Here is a 19,282-nt window from a genome sequence, read left to right on the forward strand (position 1 = left end):
ATTTTGTAAAATAATATAATTTTTACAACCACTAGATCCTTATTTAAACATATTCATTCTGACAACAATGACAATTGATAGGTATTACGCAATTTGTCATTCTTTTAATTATTGTAACGTTATCTCCAAAAAATCCAAGATTATGGTATATTGTTCGTGGGTTATCGCAATTCTCTTATGCCTGCTGCAAGTTCGTAATATTACATGTATATACACATTCTTTGATATTCTCATATTTCTACAAATGTAACATTTTTATATTATTTCGTAATATTTTTATATTTTTGTACCAAGGAATTCTGTCAAACACATAGGAATGTTCGACAACATTTCAAGTTCGTTGTGAGAAAATTTGCGTTATTTGATAAGATCTATCTATCATATACATGTATCAGAATGTGCATAAACACGTGGAAACATTATGCTATTGCAGAGTTTGTCAATATAAAAAAATATAAGAGCACCAACTTCCTACAACAAGATTAAGGTTTTGATTAATACCATAAAGCAAACGATAGCATTAATCACTTTATATTTAATTACGAAAACGTCATTTATCGGATATTCGCTTTTTCCTTTGTCAATAGTAATAACAATAATAATAATAATAATAATAAAATAATAAAAAAAAAGATCATTTGATAATTTGAAGAAATACAATGCTAAGTTAAATAAAATTGCTTACAGGACTAATTTTAACAGTCCTCAAGTTTCTGAAAAGTCTCACAAATTGTATTAATCTCTGTATTTATTTATTATACAATTATGAATTGCGAACTTTTTTAAAGACTTATTTTCCTAAAAAAGACATCTACATTTAAAACAACTTTTCTTCTTTAGATAAAAATGTTTAGCAAAAAATGTCCAAGTTACCATTCCAAAATTCTACAACGTTTTAAATTTAAAGTATACAACGCACTTTTATTTCAATTTTTATATTTCAAAGAGGTAATATCATGTTACTATATATATTTTATAACGAAAATATATTTTATGAACGAAAATGAGTGCTAAAGATGAACTAATTGTCAAATGATGCGATTAAGAATTCCTATGAGAATAATTTAATATATTCGATATCCGGTTGGTCTTCCCCCAGGCACATAAATGCTTAATTTTTCTATAAAGATACAGTTTTCAACGCATTCTCGAAAATGATCGTTATTCTTCGCAATCCGTTATACTTGCATCGTCTGTGTCATTAGTATTTCCATCGAGCGGGCGTCTATTATGTTTCGATGTTTGCATTCCCACTTTTATTCCGATCATCCCAGTGGCTCTCATTTGTCTTGATAAGAAGGAACTCTCGTATTATTTGTCGAAATTAAATAAAAAATTGAATATAAGTTCAAGTATGGCTTTAAAAATGATACTCGGCAATAAAATGTTATAGCCGTTTTTTTGCAACGAAGTCTTTTTAAAGTCGATAGTTTTACACAGTTTTATACAATGAGCAATACGTGTCAGCCATCACTATATTTGAGCTGGTTCTGGATAGTTTAACAGAAAAATGCTTCCAACTAAATTCATTAAGTATTAACTAAAGAATCTATAATAATACAAAAAAACTTTTAAAAATATCTTTTCTCCATAAGAATTTAAGCCTAAACCCTTAAAGTTTAGCACAACTTTACTTAAGTAACTTGTACCCTTGAACCGAAGATCACCCGACTAATGACGATTCTCCATAAATTGAGAATCTCTGTTGGAACACCTGAATACTTAATAAATGGATAAAATTAACATTAATAACGACTGTCTGTGACCGATCCACATCTTATCCAACGACAAACGAGTTCGACAGTCGCGTGTGATATATGCCTTAGGAAAGTTTCTCGAAGAAGGTAGATCGACAGTACCTTTGGAACTTTCTTGTCCAAATTGTCCCAGGAACGATCAGCCGGTATCTCTATTGATAACACTTCGATTTTTCGGCATGGACTCGGAGGAATACGGCAACGAATTGTCGAGAAACGAGGTAAAATCCTTCAACCCCTTGCTGACGAGTCCGAAGTCAGAAGTATTGCTACTAGGAGACGTAACTTTATAGGAAAGTTTCTGATATAGTTTCTTATATTGAAAGTTTCTGTATATATTCATTCATATTTAAAGTTTCGATATTTTTTTGGCAATTAGTATTGGTTATTAGTTAATGTATTTAAACTTTTTTGCGGCGTGTTTTATCTCTTCACTTTACGACTCATAAATGAATTGAAAGTTGTAATATATTTACTTGATTTTAAATGAAGCGAAAAGTATATGTGTAAAGAATAATTGTGCGAATTTTCAAACTAACTAGAAAATTTGTTTTTAAGATATTAACGATCGAAATACTCTTTCGAGAAAAGCGCGTTTAAACTCGAGAGCAAGAATTAAACGAATAAACGTTTTTAGATGATTAAACCAATCGATATATACTAGGTAAGAGTTTGTTACTTCAAAAGACATTTTTAAAGAAGGAAAGGTAACTTATGAAGATAATTATTCTAAGTGAGTCACTTAACTCTGCCATCTTGAGTTGAAAAACTATGAAAGTTGAAATATACCCTATGATCTCCATCTTATAAAATGGAATACTTGAAAACAAATTCTTTTTGTTTTTAGTCAGAAAATGATAGCACTAATGAAGAATGCGCTCATTCACCTATATTGTTGGATCTAGATAAAAATTCTAAGCAGCAGCAAGAAATTTTAAGTCAAGAAGAAAGCTCACCGTCTAAGATTCCCAACGTCGACCAATATTTGCAGAATCAATTAATAAGACATGGGTCAGGTATAATTTATATCAATATTTAAAAATAATAATTATCAAAAAATAATTAAAGAATAATAACAAAACATTTATGTATAGAAAATACAAATATATCTCGACGACACTTTGTGAGAAGATCATGGCAGGATGAAAACTTCGAAGATCGTCAACAAAATAACGATAGAGTATTTGTGATAAGAGTTCCTGAACCGGAAGTGATAAACACTCATCCTCATTTAGAAATTCTTCATGAAACCAACATAAAGTCGATCCAAAGAGAACCATCGCAAACTGAGAAAGGTGGAGAAAATAATAAACAACCCAAAATTTAGATATTACTACTATTAAATTAATTTTAGTTTCATTCTCAGATTACAAAAAATCAGCTTGCGACCGTGAACGGACAAGAATGCGTGACATGAATCGTGCTTTCGAACTTCTACGATCGAAGCTTCCGATTTGTAAACCACCCGGCAAAAAGCTTTCGAAGATCGAATCACTTAGGCATGCGATTACGTACATACGGCACCTCCAAAGTCTTTTAGAACCACAATACAGTTACCCTCCGAGCGTATCTGAGAGGAGTTACTATGCTAATAGTGCACCAATTACTACAAATACTTCTCTGGATATGCAACATACACCTCGATGGGAATCGTTAGCTTATTGTCGTTACGATTATCACGCACCGTTCGTTAATCCCTCGCTGTCAACGTTATCTTCATCTATTCATCCTCGAGTACAACCGGAACAAAATGATCGACAATTTTTTTACGAAGCGCGTCATTAATACACTCGCAATGAAATTACCATTGATCTTCTTAAGATCTTTCAAGCAGAAATGACGTACGAATTCAATCTCTACAACCATCTACTCCATCTAGAAATGGATATTTAATTAAAAGTAATTAGTGAACCATAATTATCGTATTGAATACTTTATGTGCCTGGTATGAAGTTTCTAGTACGGTCCTTATAGGAGAGGGAATGAAATACGCTTATTTAATACATCTCTACAGAAGACCTTTGCATAGATTATTGTATTAGCCCTAGAGTGCAAGCTCTCAGGACGGATCTCCCATATGGTTGGTCAGGACGAGGCACCTCGGCTCTAGTCTGCAATATGAGCCATATGCCATACTCTGCTGCTTCTGTGAGTTCAACGAAAATCGAAGACGGAGAAAATGAAAATTTTCAACTATTCACTGAAATCCATGTATGCCTTATGATGAATGAAATTAACTCTGAGGGATTATGATATATTCGCCCGTAAGAACCGCTGAGTTAAGTAGCCGGTTTTTCACTTGCATTGAGTAAACGACGATAATTAATATTTAATTAAACATCTAAATATTTTGGATTTCTATATTCAGGAGGATTTTTGAAGAATATTTAGAGAAGATTTTTATGAAACGAAAGTAATCGTACCACCGCGCATCGCTGATAAATTAATCTTTTTCGAATAAATAATTTTTGGTAATTTTGCGGAATTGAATAAGAAAAAAGAAGTTTTACATATTCCGGATTATTGAACTTGTTTTTACGTTTAGAGGATAGTACAATATCTTATAAAATTTAATAAAGTAGTTTTTCTTTTTCTAATACTCCCTCTTTTAAAAGGTAGTAAAAGGAATTTATTCAATATGTATATTACAATTATGTAATTAATTACAAAATTCATATACATCAAAATCGATCTTACTTTTAAAAAATCACTGTATGTACTTACAGCAATATTATATGTTGTATAATATTTACATTAATAGTTCATATATACTTTATACATTATTAAGTTAAAAACATTTTATATAAAGATCTTAAATTAAAACAGTTAAATAATTAAAATAATTTAATGAATTAAGTTTCATTAAATTAAGAAATACTAATTCCAATTATTTATTGCACAATCTGTGTTTTAAAATATGTACAATTGTAAATAAAAGTTATAAATAGATCAACTTGTATTATTGAGAAAATAATTCTTCCTCAGATTCTTCTTCAACAAAATTCAGACTACTTCTTGACTTCTTAGGACTACAACTTTCTTCTTCATTCTTATTCATTTCTTTTACATACTCATCTGGAGTATGTACCTCATTTCTTGCATAATCTTTACTGGTGGATGCCTTAGGAATTATTTCATCAGCAACAATATGATTTGTTTTTTCACTTTTCTGGATATTTTTTGGGCTATTATAATTAGGTAACTTTCTTTTGCTAACTTTGATAATTGTGGAAATATCTTTTACAGTTTCATCTTCTTTTTCAGATTCTTCATCTGTACATGCATCAAAAACTGATTCTTTAACATTTTCTTTCTTTTTTATAACATCTTGTAATTCTTTAATTTTCTTTTTCTTTGAATTTAAAACTACTATAAACTTCTTATAAAGATCCTGTTCCATAGTAATTTTGATTTCTATTAATTTTTCTATCTTTGAATTTATTTCTTTATTTACATTTATTAAATTTTTATTTTCTTCTTCTAATAGTGTCATCTTATCTTGAATGCTTTGATAAAATTTCAGCAATTGTTGAAAACTTTTCCTTACTTGGAAATCTGAAACAACACACAATTCAATTCTTCCAAGGGTCCATAAATCACTTTTCCATTCTAAAATTTTGTCTTGGAGGAAAAACTGAATTTCTGTATCTTTCCCACGAAGTATTTTCTTCGTCTCTTCGATATACTTATCAGATGATTTAGATAATTCATTAGAAAAATCATTTATATTTTTGGTGTTCATCTACAATGTAATTTGTTTGTTAATTATTTTCAATTAAAAAATAACAAAACATATTTTTTAGGATTTACATTAATTAAATTCAAATTTTGAATTTCTTTAATTTGTAAACTAACCTCGCCAGTTAACGGTGACATTGTTGAATTTAACAGCATTACTTTAAAATGTAAATTAAACCATTCCACGTGAAGTGTATAATATTTGTTATCAATTTGATTAAAAATTTCACATGCCGTTATTTTTGTCATTGCAATTATATGTAATTATTATTAAGTAGGTTATGTCATTTAAAGCAAAAAATCGATTGTAATATTAAAAGAATAAATAGCATTTTGACAATAAGTTGTATCACTATAACGAGTGCTTTTGATAACCAATAATATCAATAACTACATGTTGGATTATCAAGTGAAGATAAAGCATACGAACAGCAAGGAAAAAAAAAACATATCAAGGAATGGAGATGTAAGTACACATATTTTGATTGTAAACTGACATTTAAGTTTTCTGTATTAGGTCGTGTAGACCGTGTGTAACGTATATAATAGTATGTATTGGTTCTTTTATGTTCATATAGTTCTAGACTTAGATTAATGCTTGGAATCTTAAACGTCAAAATAGAATATGGACAAGTAAAGTGGTGAAATAATATTTAAAATATTCATTTTATAAATTGAAAATATATGTATGAGATTTATTTTGAATTTCGTTTGATATAATTGAATAAAACAATTGATTTATTATACAATTTTAATATGTAGTATAAAATATTATGAAACAAATTTTTGATATGAATTAATATATTCCAGAAAACAACAAGTAATATATTGTGAGATTTACTTAAATGTATATTCATAATTTTTATAATAAAAATCATGATTGAGATAACAGCAAAACTAATTAGAGGACCTGTATATTTTTCTGGTGAAGTTATAGAATGTTTGGTCACATTTAGTAATCCATTAAATCCAATTCATCAAATATCTCAAAGTCATAGGTAATATGAAATTTATTTATTTATATTAAAGAGCTAAATTTTTACACATAAATTATAACTAATTCTAGTGATATTTTTGAGAGTCTCGCATGGGCTAGTGCACAAGTTCATTGCCAATGCTCCACAAATAATAAAATTGTTTTCTCAGAGAGGCTGAACATGACAGCACAATTAGCAGCTATTAATGCAAGTAAGTCTATGGTATTTTAAAATAATTATTTCTATTGTTGCACGAGGAAATATAGAATTTCTTTCTTTGGTTTTAATTATTTTAAATGTAACTTTCTAATTCATTCAGTTTGTTTTTTATAATAAGTGTTTTGCAGATACAACCTTCGCACCATGGCAACAGGATAATGGTCATGTTGTTCTAAATACAAAGCCAAAAATTTTATTTTGTGACTTAAGATTATCTCCTGGTGAAAGTAAAACATGTGAGTATCTAATTGGAACTTGGACTTATTATAAACCAAAAATATGATCAAAATTATATAAATAAATTTTTGTTTAATGTTTAAATTTTGCAGATATTTATCGGGAGACAATTCCAAGCGATGCACCTCCATCTTATAGAGGACATGCAGTAAAGTATTCATATAAAATCACAATCGGAACACAACGAGTAAACACAGCTATAAAACTACTTAGAGTTCCATTCAGAGTACTTTCTTTGAGTGGTAGTATATTATCTAATTTTATAATTTTAATAATTTAGCACTATTTCTACTAAATCACTGCAGAAAAATTGTTACTGAAGCTGCTGCCTTTATTCATGAATTTGTAGAATTGCCTGAAGTAACTGCTTGTAATGATAGTGTTGACTTGAGTCCAAATAATCCATTCATGGAAACACAACACAGAGATACTCCATTAGATGTCGCACTACAAACTCTTCAGGTTTACTAGTTTTTTTTTTTTACACAGAAATTTATATTTGTTATATAAATGCAGTATTAATTAATATTTTATTTTTACATTTAGAATTTAACAGCTAGACGCAGTCCAAATTTTTATAATATTACAAACGGACGTGGGCGCGTTGTGAGATTTTGTCTTTTTAAAAATTCGTATAAACTTGGAGAAGACATAGTTGGAACATTTGATTTCTCGAATGCTACCGTTTCTTGTGCGCAAGTATCTGTTGCATTGCAATCAGAGGAACATATTTCAGAGGAGTACAGACGAGGAAAGGTCTCAACACCAACTTTAGTCAGTTACAACAAACACCACGAAATGTGTATGGGTTTAAAATATTCCCATTTGGTATTACCCATACCATTACACGTAACACCAGATTTTACTACTGATTTAATGACACTAAAATGGAGACTACACTTCGAATTTGTTACGACTTCCAAATTAGTAGAAGTGCCCAATAAAAGTACTGTTAACTGGCAAGGACCATTGATCTTGGATGTTGAAACGATGACATGGGATTTACCTGTTCATATTCATCCAACAACTACGCCGCCTAATACCGCACAACAAACTAGGTATAATACAGTGATATAACAAATTGTGAAATGTTGTTATATTGGAAATTCACAGAGGTTTATTATTTTTCATTAATAGTTATTAAGCCATGCATTTTCTTAATTATTGATATAACAATGTCCAAAAAATAATGTATATTAAAAAGCGTAAATAGATGAAGTGCTTCATTTATGTAACATAAATTTATCAGAGCAAATCATTTTGACAACAAATAATTCATATATTTTAAATATTCTATTCACACAATAGTAAAGAATCTTGTAAATGCATGTAAATGCATTTTTTGTATATCTATAAATCATTTATTTAACATTTAGCCAACCGCATGTGTCACAGCGAGCTATACATTTCCACCACTTCTGATAAGCCAACCTATACGCTGTCCACCGCACATTTTTCCAAGTATCAAGGACTAATATTCACTACTTAAAAAACAGTCTAAAATTATTTAAGCGATTAATTATATTTTGCAGTAATGATTTTATTTAACGATTTCACATATTATCTATATAAAACATCAAATTAAAAGTATATAACAATTATCTTTTGTAGATTATGCAAAAAATATAAGTAAAATTAAAAACATTAAGGATGACTAAAGATAAATAACACTTGAACGTGAAATTAAAAAATTAATGCATTTTAATATTTTTTTATAGTGTGGTATCATTCGATTATAACTTTATTTAGTCATAACTGATATTGTAACTTTTTAATTAATTTTAACACCACTAAATTGATGTATTTTATTATATACTGTACTTTATAAAAGCGGAAAAAGTGGTGCAATTAATTGGGAACAATTTCAGGTAAACAATAATTGATAATAACAACAAAAAAAAGGAAAAGGCGCTGCTAAAGTCAAAAAGGGAGATCTCCCCGTTCGGTCACGCAGCGATGTTCTTCACAGAGGGGAGATCTCCCTATTCGGTTGGCTAAGTGTTAACATTCACAAAATGAAAATTTTATTAATTGCACTTTGGATTTTATTGTGTTTAATAAAAAGATATTGAACTTTTTTGTTAGCAATTAATAAATATAATTATTGTCAATTAAAACTGACTTATTAATTTATTCTTATCAAATTAATAAAATGGGGAGGAAGTAGACAATATCGTTTTATAAAAGTGAATGACAAATTCATATATTAAATAAATATTTATTTCTCTTTAGAAATTCTTTGGTATACTTATTCGAGCTTATTCCTAAAATATGACGTTTTGAGGGGACGATTATGTAGAGAACATCGAGGGGTGGAAATTAACCTCAAACAACCTTTAATTCGCGAACACTTTCCTGGGAGAGTATTCTTAGCACAAATTTAGCTTAACGCCTCACTTCTCTAAGCACATGCAGTCAACCTATTCTAACGTATTGCGCTATTCAGTCTTTCTTATTACTCTTGTTCTGCAAGGCATCTTCTTCAGCTCATTGCTACGGCTTCTGAATTTTCGAAACGGTTGGCCAATCAGTTGTGAGCGTACAGCTAATTGAATCTTTGAACGCGAAGGTGTCTTGCTTTAATATTGGCGAGAGGAGCGCCAAAATCCCTTCCCCTTGTCCAAAGAACTCATACATATTATTTGATAGTTCACATTCTCATATAACTAAATTTAAAGTACTCGACAACACGTGAAACATACATAACCTCATTATTACTTGTATACATACGAAAAAGAAGATGAAGAATCAACGAAAAACTTCAAAGAGGAAGCTAAATAACGTAAAAGCTGCAAATAATGTTAGAGAAGAAGAAACGGATTCACCGAAACCTACATTCGAAGAAGAATCGGTAACATTTCTTCTATCGATATGTTCTAACCTATAAGAAAACATAACCAGATTGCTTAAATTATTATTAATTATATGTACTTCGAAAATGTTATTTATTATTTATATTTCATGACACGAAAAATATTATTTAGGATTCAGGTACTGAAGATTTATTGTCTGCTGAAGTAAATAACAATGATGAAAGTTCAGATGAAGAAATAAATGAAAATGAAGATATTCCTGTATCAGACACTGAACAAGATCCAATTGTCTTTAAATCTGATGATGAAGAAGATGAATTAAGCTTTCAGACAGATTCAGATGATCTTGGTCTTGATGAAGACTATTCTGAAAGTGAAGAAGAAAATATTTCTTTTGATGAAAGCAAAGATGAAAATTTGAAAAAGAAAAATGAAAATTCTGAAACTCCCTCAACATCTAAAGATAATGAATTTGTAAAAATAAAAAAAGGTGGATCTTCTATGTTTAATATTAATAATAGAAATATATCTAATACACTACAAACTAAGAAACAAAGCAAAACTCTTATAAATAAAATGAATAAATCAGACGAATCAAATACTGGTAAAGATATACAAAAAGGTAAGGTACAAAATAAAGAAAATTTAAAATTAGATTTAGAAAAATGTAAAGAAAGAAGTACTAAGAGGAATACAGAATCTAGTATACACAATGAAAATGCAAATAATGATAAGTTAGTAACAGATCAACAAGTAGATGAATATGAATATGATAGTTCTGATGAAGAAGATATTCGTAACACAGTTGGAAACATACCAATGAAGTGGTATGATGAATATGATCATATTGGCTATGATTGGGATGGTAAAAAAATTATAAAACCTCAAAAAGGTGACCAGTTAGACAATTTTTTGAAAAGAATGGAAGATCCTGATTTTTGGAGAACAATTAAGGATCCTCAGACTGGGCAAGATGTTGTATTAAGTGAAGCAGATATAGATTTGATTACAAGGATACAAAAACGAAAAATTCCGGACATAACTTTTGATGAATATGCTGTAAGTATTTTTCTAATTTATTAGTGATTCAGGAATTCCATTTTTATGTTATTATCTTACAGCCATGGGTAGAGTGGTTTACTTCAGAGGTGATGAAGACACCATTACGTAAATTTCCTGAACATAAACGTTCATTCTTACCATCTAAATCAGAAGCTAAAAAAGTATCAAAATTAGTTCATGCACTTAAGATGGGTTGGATAAAATCAACAGCGGAATTAAAGAAAGAAAGGGAGAAGAAGAGAAATGAACCACAATTTTACATGTTGTGGCAATCAGATGATCAAGCTGAAGAAATGCGTAGAATTCATAAACATATCCCACCACCAAAAAGGCATTTACCTGGACATGCAGAAAGCTATAATCCTCCTCCAGAATACTTATTTGATAAAAAGGAACTAAAAGAATGGAATAAATTACAGACAACACCATGGAAACGAAAATTACACTTCATTCCACAAAAATATAATGCTCTCCGTGAAGTACCTGCCTATCCTAAATATGTTAAAGAAAGATTTCAAAGATGCCTAGATTTGTACTTGTGCCCTAGAGCATTGAAAATGAGATTAACAATAGAACCAGAAGCCTTAGTGCCTCAATTGCCAAGTCCAAAGGATCTACAACCTTTCCCTACAACAATGTCTATGGTATTTAAAGGTCACACAGATATGGTGAGAAGTATTACAGCAGAACCAATGGGACAATATATAGCTTCTGGTGGTGATGATATGAACTTAAAAAGTAAGTATATCTTCTATGAAATATTATGAAATATTATACGTTATATATAACAGTGTTCATTGTTTTATAGTATGGGAAATAGCAACAGGCAGATGTGTAAAAACAGTACCATGTGGGGGGATAATTAGATCTGTGGCATGGTGTCCAAATCAATCTTTATCACTTATAGCAGTAGCTGCAGATAAAAAGGTTCTATTAATAAATCCTAGTGTTGGAGATCATTTAATTACTAATAAAACAAATCAATTATTAGAAATAGTACCTCAAAGTGATGTTATAGGTATTGTAAAATATAGTTTCTATACAATACTTCGTAAAAATACTTTATAGAAAAAGTATACTTGTATCTTTGTTACAGTAAGTGAAAGAGTGAAAACTGCTGTTCAGTGGGAACAAGCAGAAGGTGAATATTGGACTAATGGAATTAGGGTAATTTTAAATCATTTCAAAACAGTAAAACAAGTAACTTGGCATGGTAAAGGTGATTATTTTGCCACTGTTATGCCAGATGGTCAAAACAGATCTGTCTTAATAAATCAATTATCAAAAAGAAGATCTCAATTGCCTTTCACTAGATCAAAAGGTTTAATACAGTGTGTCTTGTTTCATCCAATTAGGCCCTATTTATTCGTAGCGGTAAGTAGAAAATAATATAAATTGAACGTAAAATTCTAAATATATAATTGTAATAAAATAATTGTAGACTCAACGAAATGTTCGAATATACGATTTAATAAAACAGGAAATGATTAAAAAATTGCTATCAAACTCACAATGGATATCATCAATGACAATACATCCAGGTAAGACTGGACATTATATGAATATAATGTAAGTACTTAAATCATTATAACGTTTAATAATCGTACTTATATTTCCAGGAGGTGACAATATTTTAGTAGGCACATATGACCGCAAAATGCTTTGGTTTGATCTTGATTTAAGTACAAAACCTTATCAGACATTACGTTTACATGGTACAGGCGTTCGCAGTGTTGCATTTCATAAGCGATATCCACTTTTTGCATCTGGTGCTGATGACAGAGGTCTTATTGTTTCCCATGGAATGGTGTACAAGTAAGATAACTTGCATTTATAATTATTTGACCATTGTTCATTATGTACTATTTATTTCATAATGTATTTCAGTGATTTATTGCAAAATGCATTAATTGTACCACTTAAAAGATTATGCAATCATGAATCTTATAATGACTTTGGTATTTTGGACGTGATGTTTCACCCTATCCAACCATGGGTATTTTCTGCAGGTGCAGATTCAACAATACGAATGTATACTTGAGTTGTATATGTATTTATAGTTTTAGTTAACAAATAATGCAATGAAACAAATATTATTATGTTACATAACGTAGAAATTTTTTTATGAACAATTATTTAGAACTATAAAAATTAGAATAAATTCTTTTCCAAATATTTTATTTTGTGCGTGAATTTGAAACGTAACTTTTGTATTCTAATCCTTTATAAAAAGTAAACATGTAGGAACTTTTGTATCGTAACAGGATAAAATATGATAGTATAATTACGATAAAAAATCATGAAAAATTATACAATAAATATTCTATAATCAAAATAATAAAAAATTTATCTATTCTTATACATCAAAATTTACATGATTTATAAAGGCTTGATATCTAAATGCATCTTAAATTAAAAATCAGATAAATCTTTTAAATATGTATAACGCACTTGCGAAAGATCTAAGACTAGTTTCTACGTATGTAGAAAGAAGTTTAAAAATTTTAAAAGAAAAGATCGTTTCCATTAGTAAAGTTATCAATAAATGAGTTCGAAATGTACAAAAATTATAAGATGTAAAAAGGTTATATAATCGAATACTTTATCAAGTTCGACTTTTTATGTAGAAAGTAATTTTCTGTTTAATAAACATCGAAATAGATCTTGAAATATATATTACTGAAGTCTCTAGTTTACTGACAGTAAACTTATTTAAAAATTATATTGCACATGACGATGATAATAATTTCGTTTGTAAATGAGTAAAAAATAATCTTTTTAACGTTTGATTTGTACAACAGAATTTCATATTAATTTTGTATTTATAATTTTTATATTTTTAATTGAATTACTAATGATTATTTAACATCCCGATTTCTGACTTACTATATAATCATAATTTACTAACAAATGTTAGGCTAGAACGAAATATTCGATGATTCACAAATAAAGTGAATATGACATACAAAATATCCTAAAGGTGTATAAATTAAGTTTCTCACTATCACCTTTTACAATATAATCAACAAATTTAAAAATAATGCACGTATTCATATACATAAATACATACATACACATATGCGTACGTTTAAGAAGATGGTGGTGAATGACCCAAACATTGCCACTCAGGCTCTCCACATTCGCAAATACGACCAGCATGTCTAACTTGAAAAACTGTTACTATACCCCTGCTGTCATCGAATCTACAAGTGATGTGTAAATCATGAATTAAGAAAGTATAAAATTGACTACCCCATCTTTGTCTCAGGTATACCGATCGAGGATCTTCGCGAAGTACATTTTCAATGGCTATTTTTTGGTCATTTATTTTAGTTCCTAAAATCTCGTTTAATTGAATCAAAGCACGATCGTTAAATACTACACATAGAGGTGTTCGAGGTCTCGATATCCATTCTGGTATTCTTATCTCCGAAGAAATATTAGCTCCCGATTCTCTGTTCTCAGCGTTTCTCGATTCAGAAGAGAATACTAAATGTGTGTCTCCACTGTCTGGTAAGCTATTGTTTGACATCGTTCTTATTACTTGATTCGGTAAATGTTGTGAAGGAGTAAGAATTTGTGATTCTAATCCTTCTTCTCCATCAGGAGCTTCGCGTACCCCCATCCTTACAGGAGAATTATCAATTCTCGAATTTAATGATCGTCGATGAATTAAATCTATATCTGTACCACAAATGGTATTTGGTCCATCAGCTCCATCTAAAAGTCTAGACCGAGAAGCATGTGTTTCTGTGTAATTAGATCCCACGTTTCTTGATCCGTACGTTGGTTCGATATTAGTACGACCATTTACGTTAATATTTTGTAATCTATTATTTATATCTACTAAACTTTCTGGTTCCATGTTAGACGAAAGTACGTTATGTTCTATTATATTCAAACTTGTCCGCGGATCAGACAGAGTGTCGGAAAATGTATGAGCAGTTCTATGTATATCGGTTATATCTATGCTATGTTGTAGTGCGCTATTATTGTGCAAACTGATATCATTTAATTCAGAAAAATGTCTCATACTGGAATAACTTTCAAAGTTTGAATTTCTTTGGAACTCTTCAGCTTGTAACCTTAAAGCAATTTCTTCGTCTCTAGAAACATCCGCCTCTTGATTTGCTTTGTTAATAACTTTTCTATAATAAGATTCCGAAAGTAAACTTCTTGTTTCATCTCCAAGACTAACATTAGTACTGAATGTGTCACATGTTTGATTTCTGGCAGTTTCTTCTATGCACTCAAATGCATCATCTACATTAGATTCTTGTGATCTGTTACTTAATTTCTCAAAATATATAGGGCTATCATACTGTGGTATATAAGGTTTTATATCTAGCACAGGTGATTGATCAACCATGTCTACACCTTCAAAATAAATTGTATGATTTTCTATTGTTGTAATTTTTACTAAACTCAAACCTATTGGACATGGACGGTGTGGAGAACGTGTAGAAAATACACCTGTTTTTGTACCATTTAATCTTGGTGGTGCAACTTTGGCACGAACATGTGTTGAATCATTCCTATGAAAGTAGAATAGAACCCTATTGAGGGAAAAATGATTTTGTATTAATTATTTAGGGATAAATAAAATTAAAAAATATTGTTTACTATAAACTATTTGCTTATTAGATTATCTTACCACATATGTGAGAAATCTTGTAATCCTTCAAGTGCATGATCAGGATTAGTAAATATTGAATTATATAATAGCAATTTTCCTGGTACTTTTCCACAGACTCCAGTTTGTCTAGGTGTACCACGTTTACTAGGAAACCAAGTAGATATTACTCCAATTGGTTTTAATTTTAGGGTATCATCATCTGTACTAGTGCTAGGTTTCACATCATCTGGACCTATAACTTTTGCGTCAGACATAGATGGTCCATTTCTAAATGATTCCAAAAGACGCTTTATGTTGTCAACATCTTTTTCATGTATATATCGAAGACTCTTTATTTGTTGTCTGTGGAAATTACAATTAATACAATAAACTGTCACATATTAGTAAAAATAAAATTTTAATAAGGTATAAAATATAATATGAATTTAATAAATTTTTAACTTTAATAAAAATTGTAGTATTTTTAATTATATCGTTTATTTTACATATGTGTAATAGTCATACACTCCATGTATACACGAACACATACATACACATAGTTATATGTACACCACAAATATGTAAGTTGCAGAAAACAGCATGTTTGAGTAGAACTTGTTGATATCTCTTTGAGTAATTCTTTGAACTTATAAAGATAGGATGGGACAGAAGAATGCAAACAATACCTTAAATTATTAATTTCTTTTCTGGCTATATTTAACTGACCAAGCAAATATTTAGTGCTAAAATCTGAATTTTGACAAGCAGAATCCATAACTGCTCCTTCGAGCGAAATCGCCGGTCGAATTAGGTAGAATGAAACGAAATAGACATGAACCACGGATCAACTAAATACAATAGTGAGACTACCACTTCTAAAGCTTGACGTAGTTGATTAAGAAAAGAACGGATATAGAGGAAACACACAGCGATGCATTTGCATTAAAAAATTGAACAAAATTATTTTTGTACGTAAATCACGTTTAATTGATGCAGTTTATTATTTTGATACGAAATAGATAGAGGGCGCAACTCTGTTATATGAAAAAATATGCAAAATATACCTGCAGGTTATATAGATAATCACATTTACATTAAATATTTTATACTTAACTGCCTGATGTTCTCCTTATAAATATAATAAAAAAAAAATGAATATGTTCAATCTGTTTATAATGACTTTAAATCAATTAATATAGTAAAGTTACTTTATTTACTAAACAAAATTATATATATACAATGTTGATAAGGCTAAGAAAAATAATATTCAAATGAACATCACTAAGTATAAAATTTTAAACACTCCTATATTATTATATACACAATAAACAAATTTTTTTTATTTATTTTATTGCATAATATTAACTATAATTATTTTTGCCTGTATTTCTTTATCAAATTTCTGTAAATCTTATAAAATATTTTTGACTAAAATATATAAAATTAACATTTTATTAATTGTCCTAAACTTAACGACCAACTTCTACATTTGGTGGTTTAATTCTGCCAAATAAAGAATTATATAATTCATCCTTTGCATGATCTGTCCATGTATCATTTATTGTAATAGGAGCCATAAAGTTTACTAACTTATTATGTACATTATAACGTATTCTTCTACCTTTAGTAGCTCTTGTATCTATTTTTCTTTTCATTTTTCGCCTCATATTTTGTAATTTTATCCATTGTTTACTAAGTTGTATAGGATCAGTAATATCAGATGATTTATATTCAATTAAATCTCTTAAAAGTTGATGATAGAAGTCATCATCATCGTAAATTTCAGAATCATAGTCTTGAATTCTTCTACCATCACTATCTTCTGTTACTTGTTCCTTACCAACAATTTTATATTCTGAACGTTTCAATCGACTCTTTTTAAGCAACTTTTCCTTATCATTTAGAGCGAATTCAATTTGTTTCAGAGTTGTTTCACTCATACCTTTATTTAATTTACCACTAGTTATCCTTATCTTTTCATTCCATTTTTGTACAACAGAATTTCTATATTCTATATATGATTTGTGATTATCATTTAATATCTTTTCATAGTCTTTAAGTTTCAATTTTTTGCTAAATACATTCTTGTTAAAGGTTTCTTTATATTTGTCTGAAATTGTATCTTTATCTTCATTTTCATTCTCTGTATCCGAAAGAATTTCTTCATCCATTGGATCTTCTGTATTTGCTATTTCATCTATGCTTTCTTCAGCTTTCCTTTTTTTATTAGACATAGATAAATTTTTTGTTTCAGGGTATTGTTTTAAAAAGAAAGTTTGCAACTGTAACATATTATTTAATAATATTTTCAACTTATTTTTTACTTCATCAGCTGTTTTTGTATATTCTGCATCCATTTTTAAATTTTGATAAACATCATGCTGAGGCATTTGATTACTCGTAATTAAACATTTTTGTAATTTTATTCTTATTTCTAACAAATTTTCCCAAAGCTTTAATTGATTTCTAACACAACTACCTTTTTCTATATCTGCTCTTATATTTATATGTGATATTGTCTTGATATCTGTCTCCTGTTTTGTAAAAAGAATATCCTTACTATCTTCATTTTCAGAATCTTGTTCTAAATTCATTTTACTGTCATAATTCATTTCTTCATTCGAATGATCATTTTCATTATCCTCCATATTGCTATCATCATCCTCCGTATCTTCTTCATTATTACTGTTGTTGATATCATCACTTTCTTGCTCCATACTATTCATTTCTTCATCTTCACTTTCTGACGTGCTTTGTACAACAGAATCTTCATCATCATCCTCATACATATCTTTTCTTGAAACTTTTTTACCTTTATACCTATAGTTGAGAAATAATGATCCCATTAAATAATTCTATAATAAAATTGAAGTAAAATTTCATACCTTTCGTCCACTTGATCCAAGAGATCCACATTTCGTCTACGTATCTCCGAAATTTGGAAATTACTATCTGAATTATCACTTTCATCATAACGATCAACTAGTTTTGCTTTCGTGTCTTCCGTTTCATCATCGGAATTAAAAGTTACTGGTGTTGTAGTAACTAATGAATTCACTTTGTCTGCTAAGGTTTTCTTCTGTGCTTTTAAAGCCATTGCTTCGGTCAAACAAATGTGAATTAATTCAACTATAAATGATGAATTTTACCACGTGCACCTTTCTATACGGGTTGATAAACATAACCTATAATAACATAACCTGTAATTGTTATATCATCGATTATAAAATTTCATTGAAGTCTGTATACAATATATTTATATTTTAGTTTTAGTAATTGTTAATTAATAGCAAACTGATTCATGTATATCCGGATTCATGTACATACTACTATGTACTGTACATATGTACTGTGCACATGAACAACGAATAACATTTCCATGACTATACTATTACCTATATTATACTCAATAGAGTGCGCGACGGAGTCATGTCAAATTATATCATATGTTACCGTGAAAGTAGATGCGTTATATGAATAGAAAAAAAAACATTGCATATAAGCCCGTTCTATCCTTATTCGATCAGACGTGCATACTGTATACTTACGCCGTTCTTTGATCAGTGTTACGCTTTATATTTACTGTACGAATGTGCATGTTTATTAGACAAGGACTCAAAAGACCTCTGTGAAGCGTTCCCTTTCTATTTCAATATCGCTTTTTCAGTTCCCTCACGTACTATATCTTTGCACTCAATCACACGATATATCTCTATGACTGTGCTCAGTAGCAGACTGTATCACAAGTCGTATAGTAGTATGTACAACTGTACTAAACTGTATTATACAGTATTCTAGTATTCGATACTGAGGAATGGATATATCATTTGTAATAGTGGCAAATATGAAGTTGCACAAGAATAT

The 19,282-nt window shown here is 29.4% G+C and overlaps 6 protein-coding genes across 11 annotated transcripts; 3 read left to right on the forward strand and 3 right to left on the reverse strand.

The window, feature by feature from the left end:
- Positions 1-1,747: 1,747 nt before the first annotated feature.
- Positions 1,748-3,620, forward strand: Sage (salivary gland-expressed bHLH). Of its 2 annotated transcripts, none has more exons than XM_072002893.1 (4): positions 1,748-1,978; positions 2,605-2,773; positions 2,852-3,052; positions 3,112-3,620. In XM_072002893.1, exons 1-4 carry the CDS (start codon positions 1,937-1,939, stop codon positions 3,540-3,542), a joined length of 843 nt encoding a protein of 280 aa, XP_071858994.1. In that variant the 5' UTR covers positions 1,748-1,936; the 3' UTR covers positions 3,543-3,620. The 2 variants fall into 2 exon arrangements, with proteins under 2 accessions (XP_071858994.1, XP_071858995.1); XM_072002894.1 differs by having other exon boundaries at positions 1,751-1,978; positions 3,124-3,620.
- A 719-nt stretch (positions 3,621-4,339) lies between these two features.
- On the reverse strand, positions 4,340-6,036 carry LOC139987055 (DNA repair protein XRCC4). Of its 2 annotated transcripts, XM_072002891.1 has the most exons (3): positions 5,887-6,036; positions 5,613-5,651; positions 4,340-5,499 (listed from the first exon to the last, which is right to left on the reverse strand). In XM_072002891.1, the coding sequence occupies exons 1-3, from the start codon at positions 5,917-5,919 to the stop codon at positions 4,717-4,719; spliced, it is 855 nt and encodes a 284-aa protein (XP_071858992.1). In that variant the 5' UTR covers positions 5,920-6,036; the 3' UTR covers positions 4,340-4,716. The 2 variants fall into 2 exon arrangements, with proteins under 2 accessions (XP_071858992.1, XP_071858991.1); XM_072002890.1 differs by having other exon boundaries at positions 5,613-6,033.
- Positions 6,037-6,215: 179 nt separating this feature from the next.
- On the forward strand, positions 6,216-8,146 carry LOC139987054 (RAB6A-GEF complex partner protein 2). 2 transcript variants are annotated; one of them, XM_072002888.1, is made up of 6 exons: positions 6,216-6,493; positions 6,562-6,683; positions 6,820-6,927; positions 7,021-7,170; positions 7,278-7,390; positions 7,475-8,146. In XM_072002888.1, the coding sequence occupies exons 1-6, from the start codon at positions 6,372-6,374 to the stop codon at positions 8,003-8,005; spliced, it is 1,146 nt and encodes a 381-aa protein (XP_071858989.1). In that variant the 5' UTR covers positions 6,216-6,371; the 3' UTR covers positions 8,006-8,146. The 2 variants fall into 2 exon arrangements, with proteins under 2 accessions (XP_071858989.1, XP_071858990.1); XM_072002889.1 differs by lacking the exon at positions 6,216-6,493 and having other exon boundaries at positions 6,568-6,683; positions 6,810-6,927.
- A 1,285-nt stretch (positions 8,147-9,431) lies between these two features.
- On the forward strand, positions 9,432-12,983 carry LOC139987396 (ribosome biogenesis protein BOP1 homolog). Its single transcript, XM_072003589.1, has 8 exons — positions 9,432-9,779; positions 9,913-10,800; positions 10,863-11,541; positions 11,612-11,821; positions 11,900-12,177; positions 12,245-12,344; positions 12,423-12,618; positions 12,691-12,983. The coding sequence occupies exons 1-8, from the start codon at positions 9,669-9,671 to the stop codon at positions 12,842-12,844; spliced, it is 2,616 nt and encodes an 871-aa protein (XP_071859690.1). The 5' UTR covers positions 9,432-9,668; the 3' UTR covers positions 12,845-12,983.
- On the reverse strand, positions 12,381-16,358 carry LOC139987401 (uncharacterized). Of its 2 annotated transcripts, none has more exons than XM_072003627.1 (3): positions 16,105-16,358; positions 15,458-15,781; positions 12,381-15,359 (listed from the first exon to the last, which is right to left on the reverse strand). In XM_072003627.1, exons 1-3 carry the CDS (start codon positions 16,191-16,193, stop codon positions 13,892-13,894), a joined length of 1,881 nt encoding a protein of 626 aa, XP_071859728.1. In that variant the 5' UTR covers positions 16,194-16,358; the 3' UTR covers positions 12,381-13,891. The 2 variants fall into 2 exon arrangements, with proteins under 2 accessions (XP_071859728.1, XP_071859727.1); XM_072003626.1 differs by having other exon boundaries at positions 15,973-16,193.
- Positions 16,359-16,378: 20 nt separating this feature from the next.
- Aatf (Apoptosis antagonizing transcription factor) lies at positions 16,379-19,179 on the reverse strand. Of its 2 annotated transcripts, none has more exons than XM_072003650.1 (3): positions 18,967-19,179; positions 18,304-18,603; positions 16,379-18,238 (listed from the first exon to the last, which is right to left on the reverse strand). In XM_072003650.1, exons 2-3 carry the CDS (start codon positions 18,513-18,515, stop codon positions 16,888-16,890), a joined length of 1,563 nt encoding a protein of 520 aa, XP_071859751.1. In that variant the 5' UTR covers positions 18,516-18,603; positions 18,967-19,179; the 3' UTR covers positions 16,379-16,887. The 2 variants fall into 2 exon arrangements, with proteins under 2 accessions (XP_071859751.1, XP_071859752.1); XM_072003651.1 differs by having other exon boundaries at positions 18,872-19,179.
- Positions 19,180-19,282: the final 103 nt, after the last annotated feature.

This window comes from Bombus fervidus, chromosome 5 (genome assembly GCF_041682495.2).
Source record: "Bombus fervidus isolate BK054 chromosome 5, iyBomFerv1, whole genome shotgun sequence".
Classification (NCBI taxonomy): Eukaryota; Metazoa; Arthropoda; class Insecta; order Hymenoptera; family Apidae; genus Bombus; species Bombus fervidus.

Excerpts from the sequence above, each read along its gene's own strand:
- LOC139987055 (XM_072002890.1), bottom strand. The coding sequence starts at position 5,744 with ATGACAAAAATAACGGCATGTGAAATTTTTAATCAAATTGATAACAAA. Across the intron at positions 5,500-5,612 it reads TGTCACCGTTAACTGGCGAG|ATGAACACCAAAAATATAAA; the intron begins GTTAGTTTACAA and ends ATTACATTGTAG.
- LOC139987401 (XM_072003626.1), bottom strand. The coding sequence starts at position 16,193 with ATGGATTCTGCTTGTCAAAATTCAGATTTTAGCACTAAATATTTGCTT. Across the intron at positions 15,782-15,972 it reads TGGTGTACATATAACTATGT|ACAACAAATAAAGAGTCTTC; the intron begins GTATGTATGTGT and ends TAATTTCCACAG. Across the intron at positions 15,360-15,457 it reads CAAGATTTCTCACATATGTG|GGTTCTATTCTACTTTCATA; the intron begins GTAAGATAATCT and ends TTCCCTCAATAG.
- LOC139987396 (XM_072003589.1), top strand. The coding sequence starts at position 9,669 with ATGAAGAATCAACGAAAAACTTCAAAGAGGAAGCTAAATAACGTAAAA. Across the intron at positions 9,780-9,912 it reads CTACATTCGAAGAAGAATCG|GATTCAGGTACTGAAGATTT; the intron begins GTAACATTTCTT and ends AATATTATTTAG. Across the intron at positions 12,619-12,690 it reads TCCCATGGAATGGTGTACAA|TGATTTATTGCAAAATGCAT; the intron begins GTAAGATAACTT and ends AATGTATTTCAG.
- Sage (XM_072002893.1), top strand. The coding sequence starts at position 1,937 with ATGGACTCGGAGGAATACGGCAACGAATTGTCGAGAAACGAG. Across the intron at positions 1,979-2,604 it reads ACGAATTGTCGAGAAACGAG|TCAGAAAATGATAGCACTAA; the intron begins GTAAAATCCTTC and ends TTTTGTTTTTAG. Across the intron at positions 3,053-3,111 it reads ACCATCGCAAACTGAGAAAG|TTTCATTCTCAGATTACAAA; the intron begins GTGGAGAAAATA and ends AATTAATTTTAG.
- Aatf (XM_072003650.1), bottom strand. The coding sequence starts at position 18,515 with ATGGCTTTAAAAGCACAGAAGAAAACCTTAGCAGACAAAGTGAATTCA. Across the intron at positions 18,239-18,303 it reads TTGGATCAAGTGGACGAAAG|GTATAAAGGTAAAAAAGTTT; the intron begins GTATGAAATTTT and ends TCTCAACTATAG.
- LOC139987054 (XM_072002888.1), top strand. The coding sequence starts at position 6,372 with ATGATTGAGATAACAGCAAAACTAATTAGAGGACCTGTATATTTTTCT. Across the intron at positions 6,928-7,020 it reads TCCTGGTGAAAGTAAAACAT|ATATTTATCGGGAGACAATT; the intron begins GTGAGTATCTAA and ends TAAATTTTGCAG. Across the intron at positions 7,391-7,474 it reads TCGCACTACAAACTCTTCAG|AATTTAACAGCTAGACGCAG; the intron begins GTTTACTAGTTT and ends TTTTACATTTAG.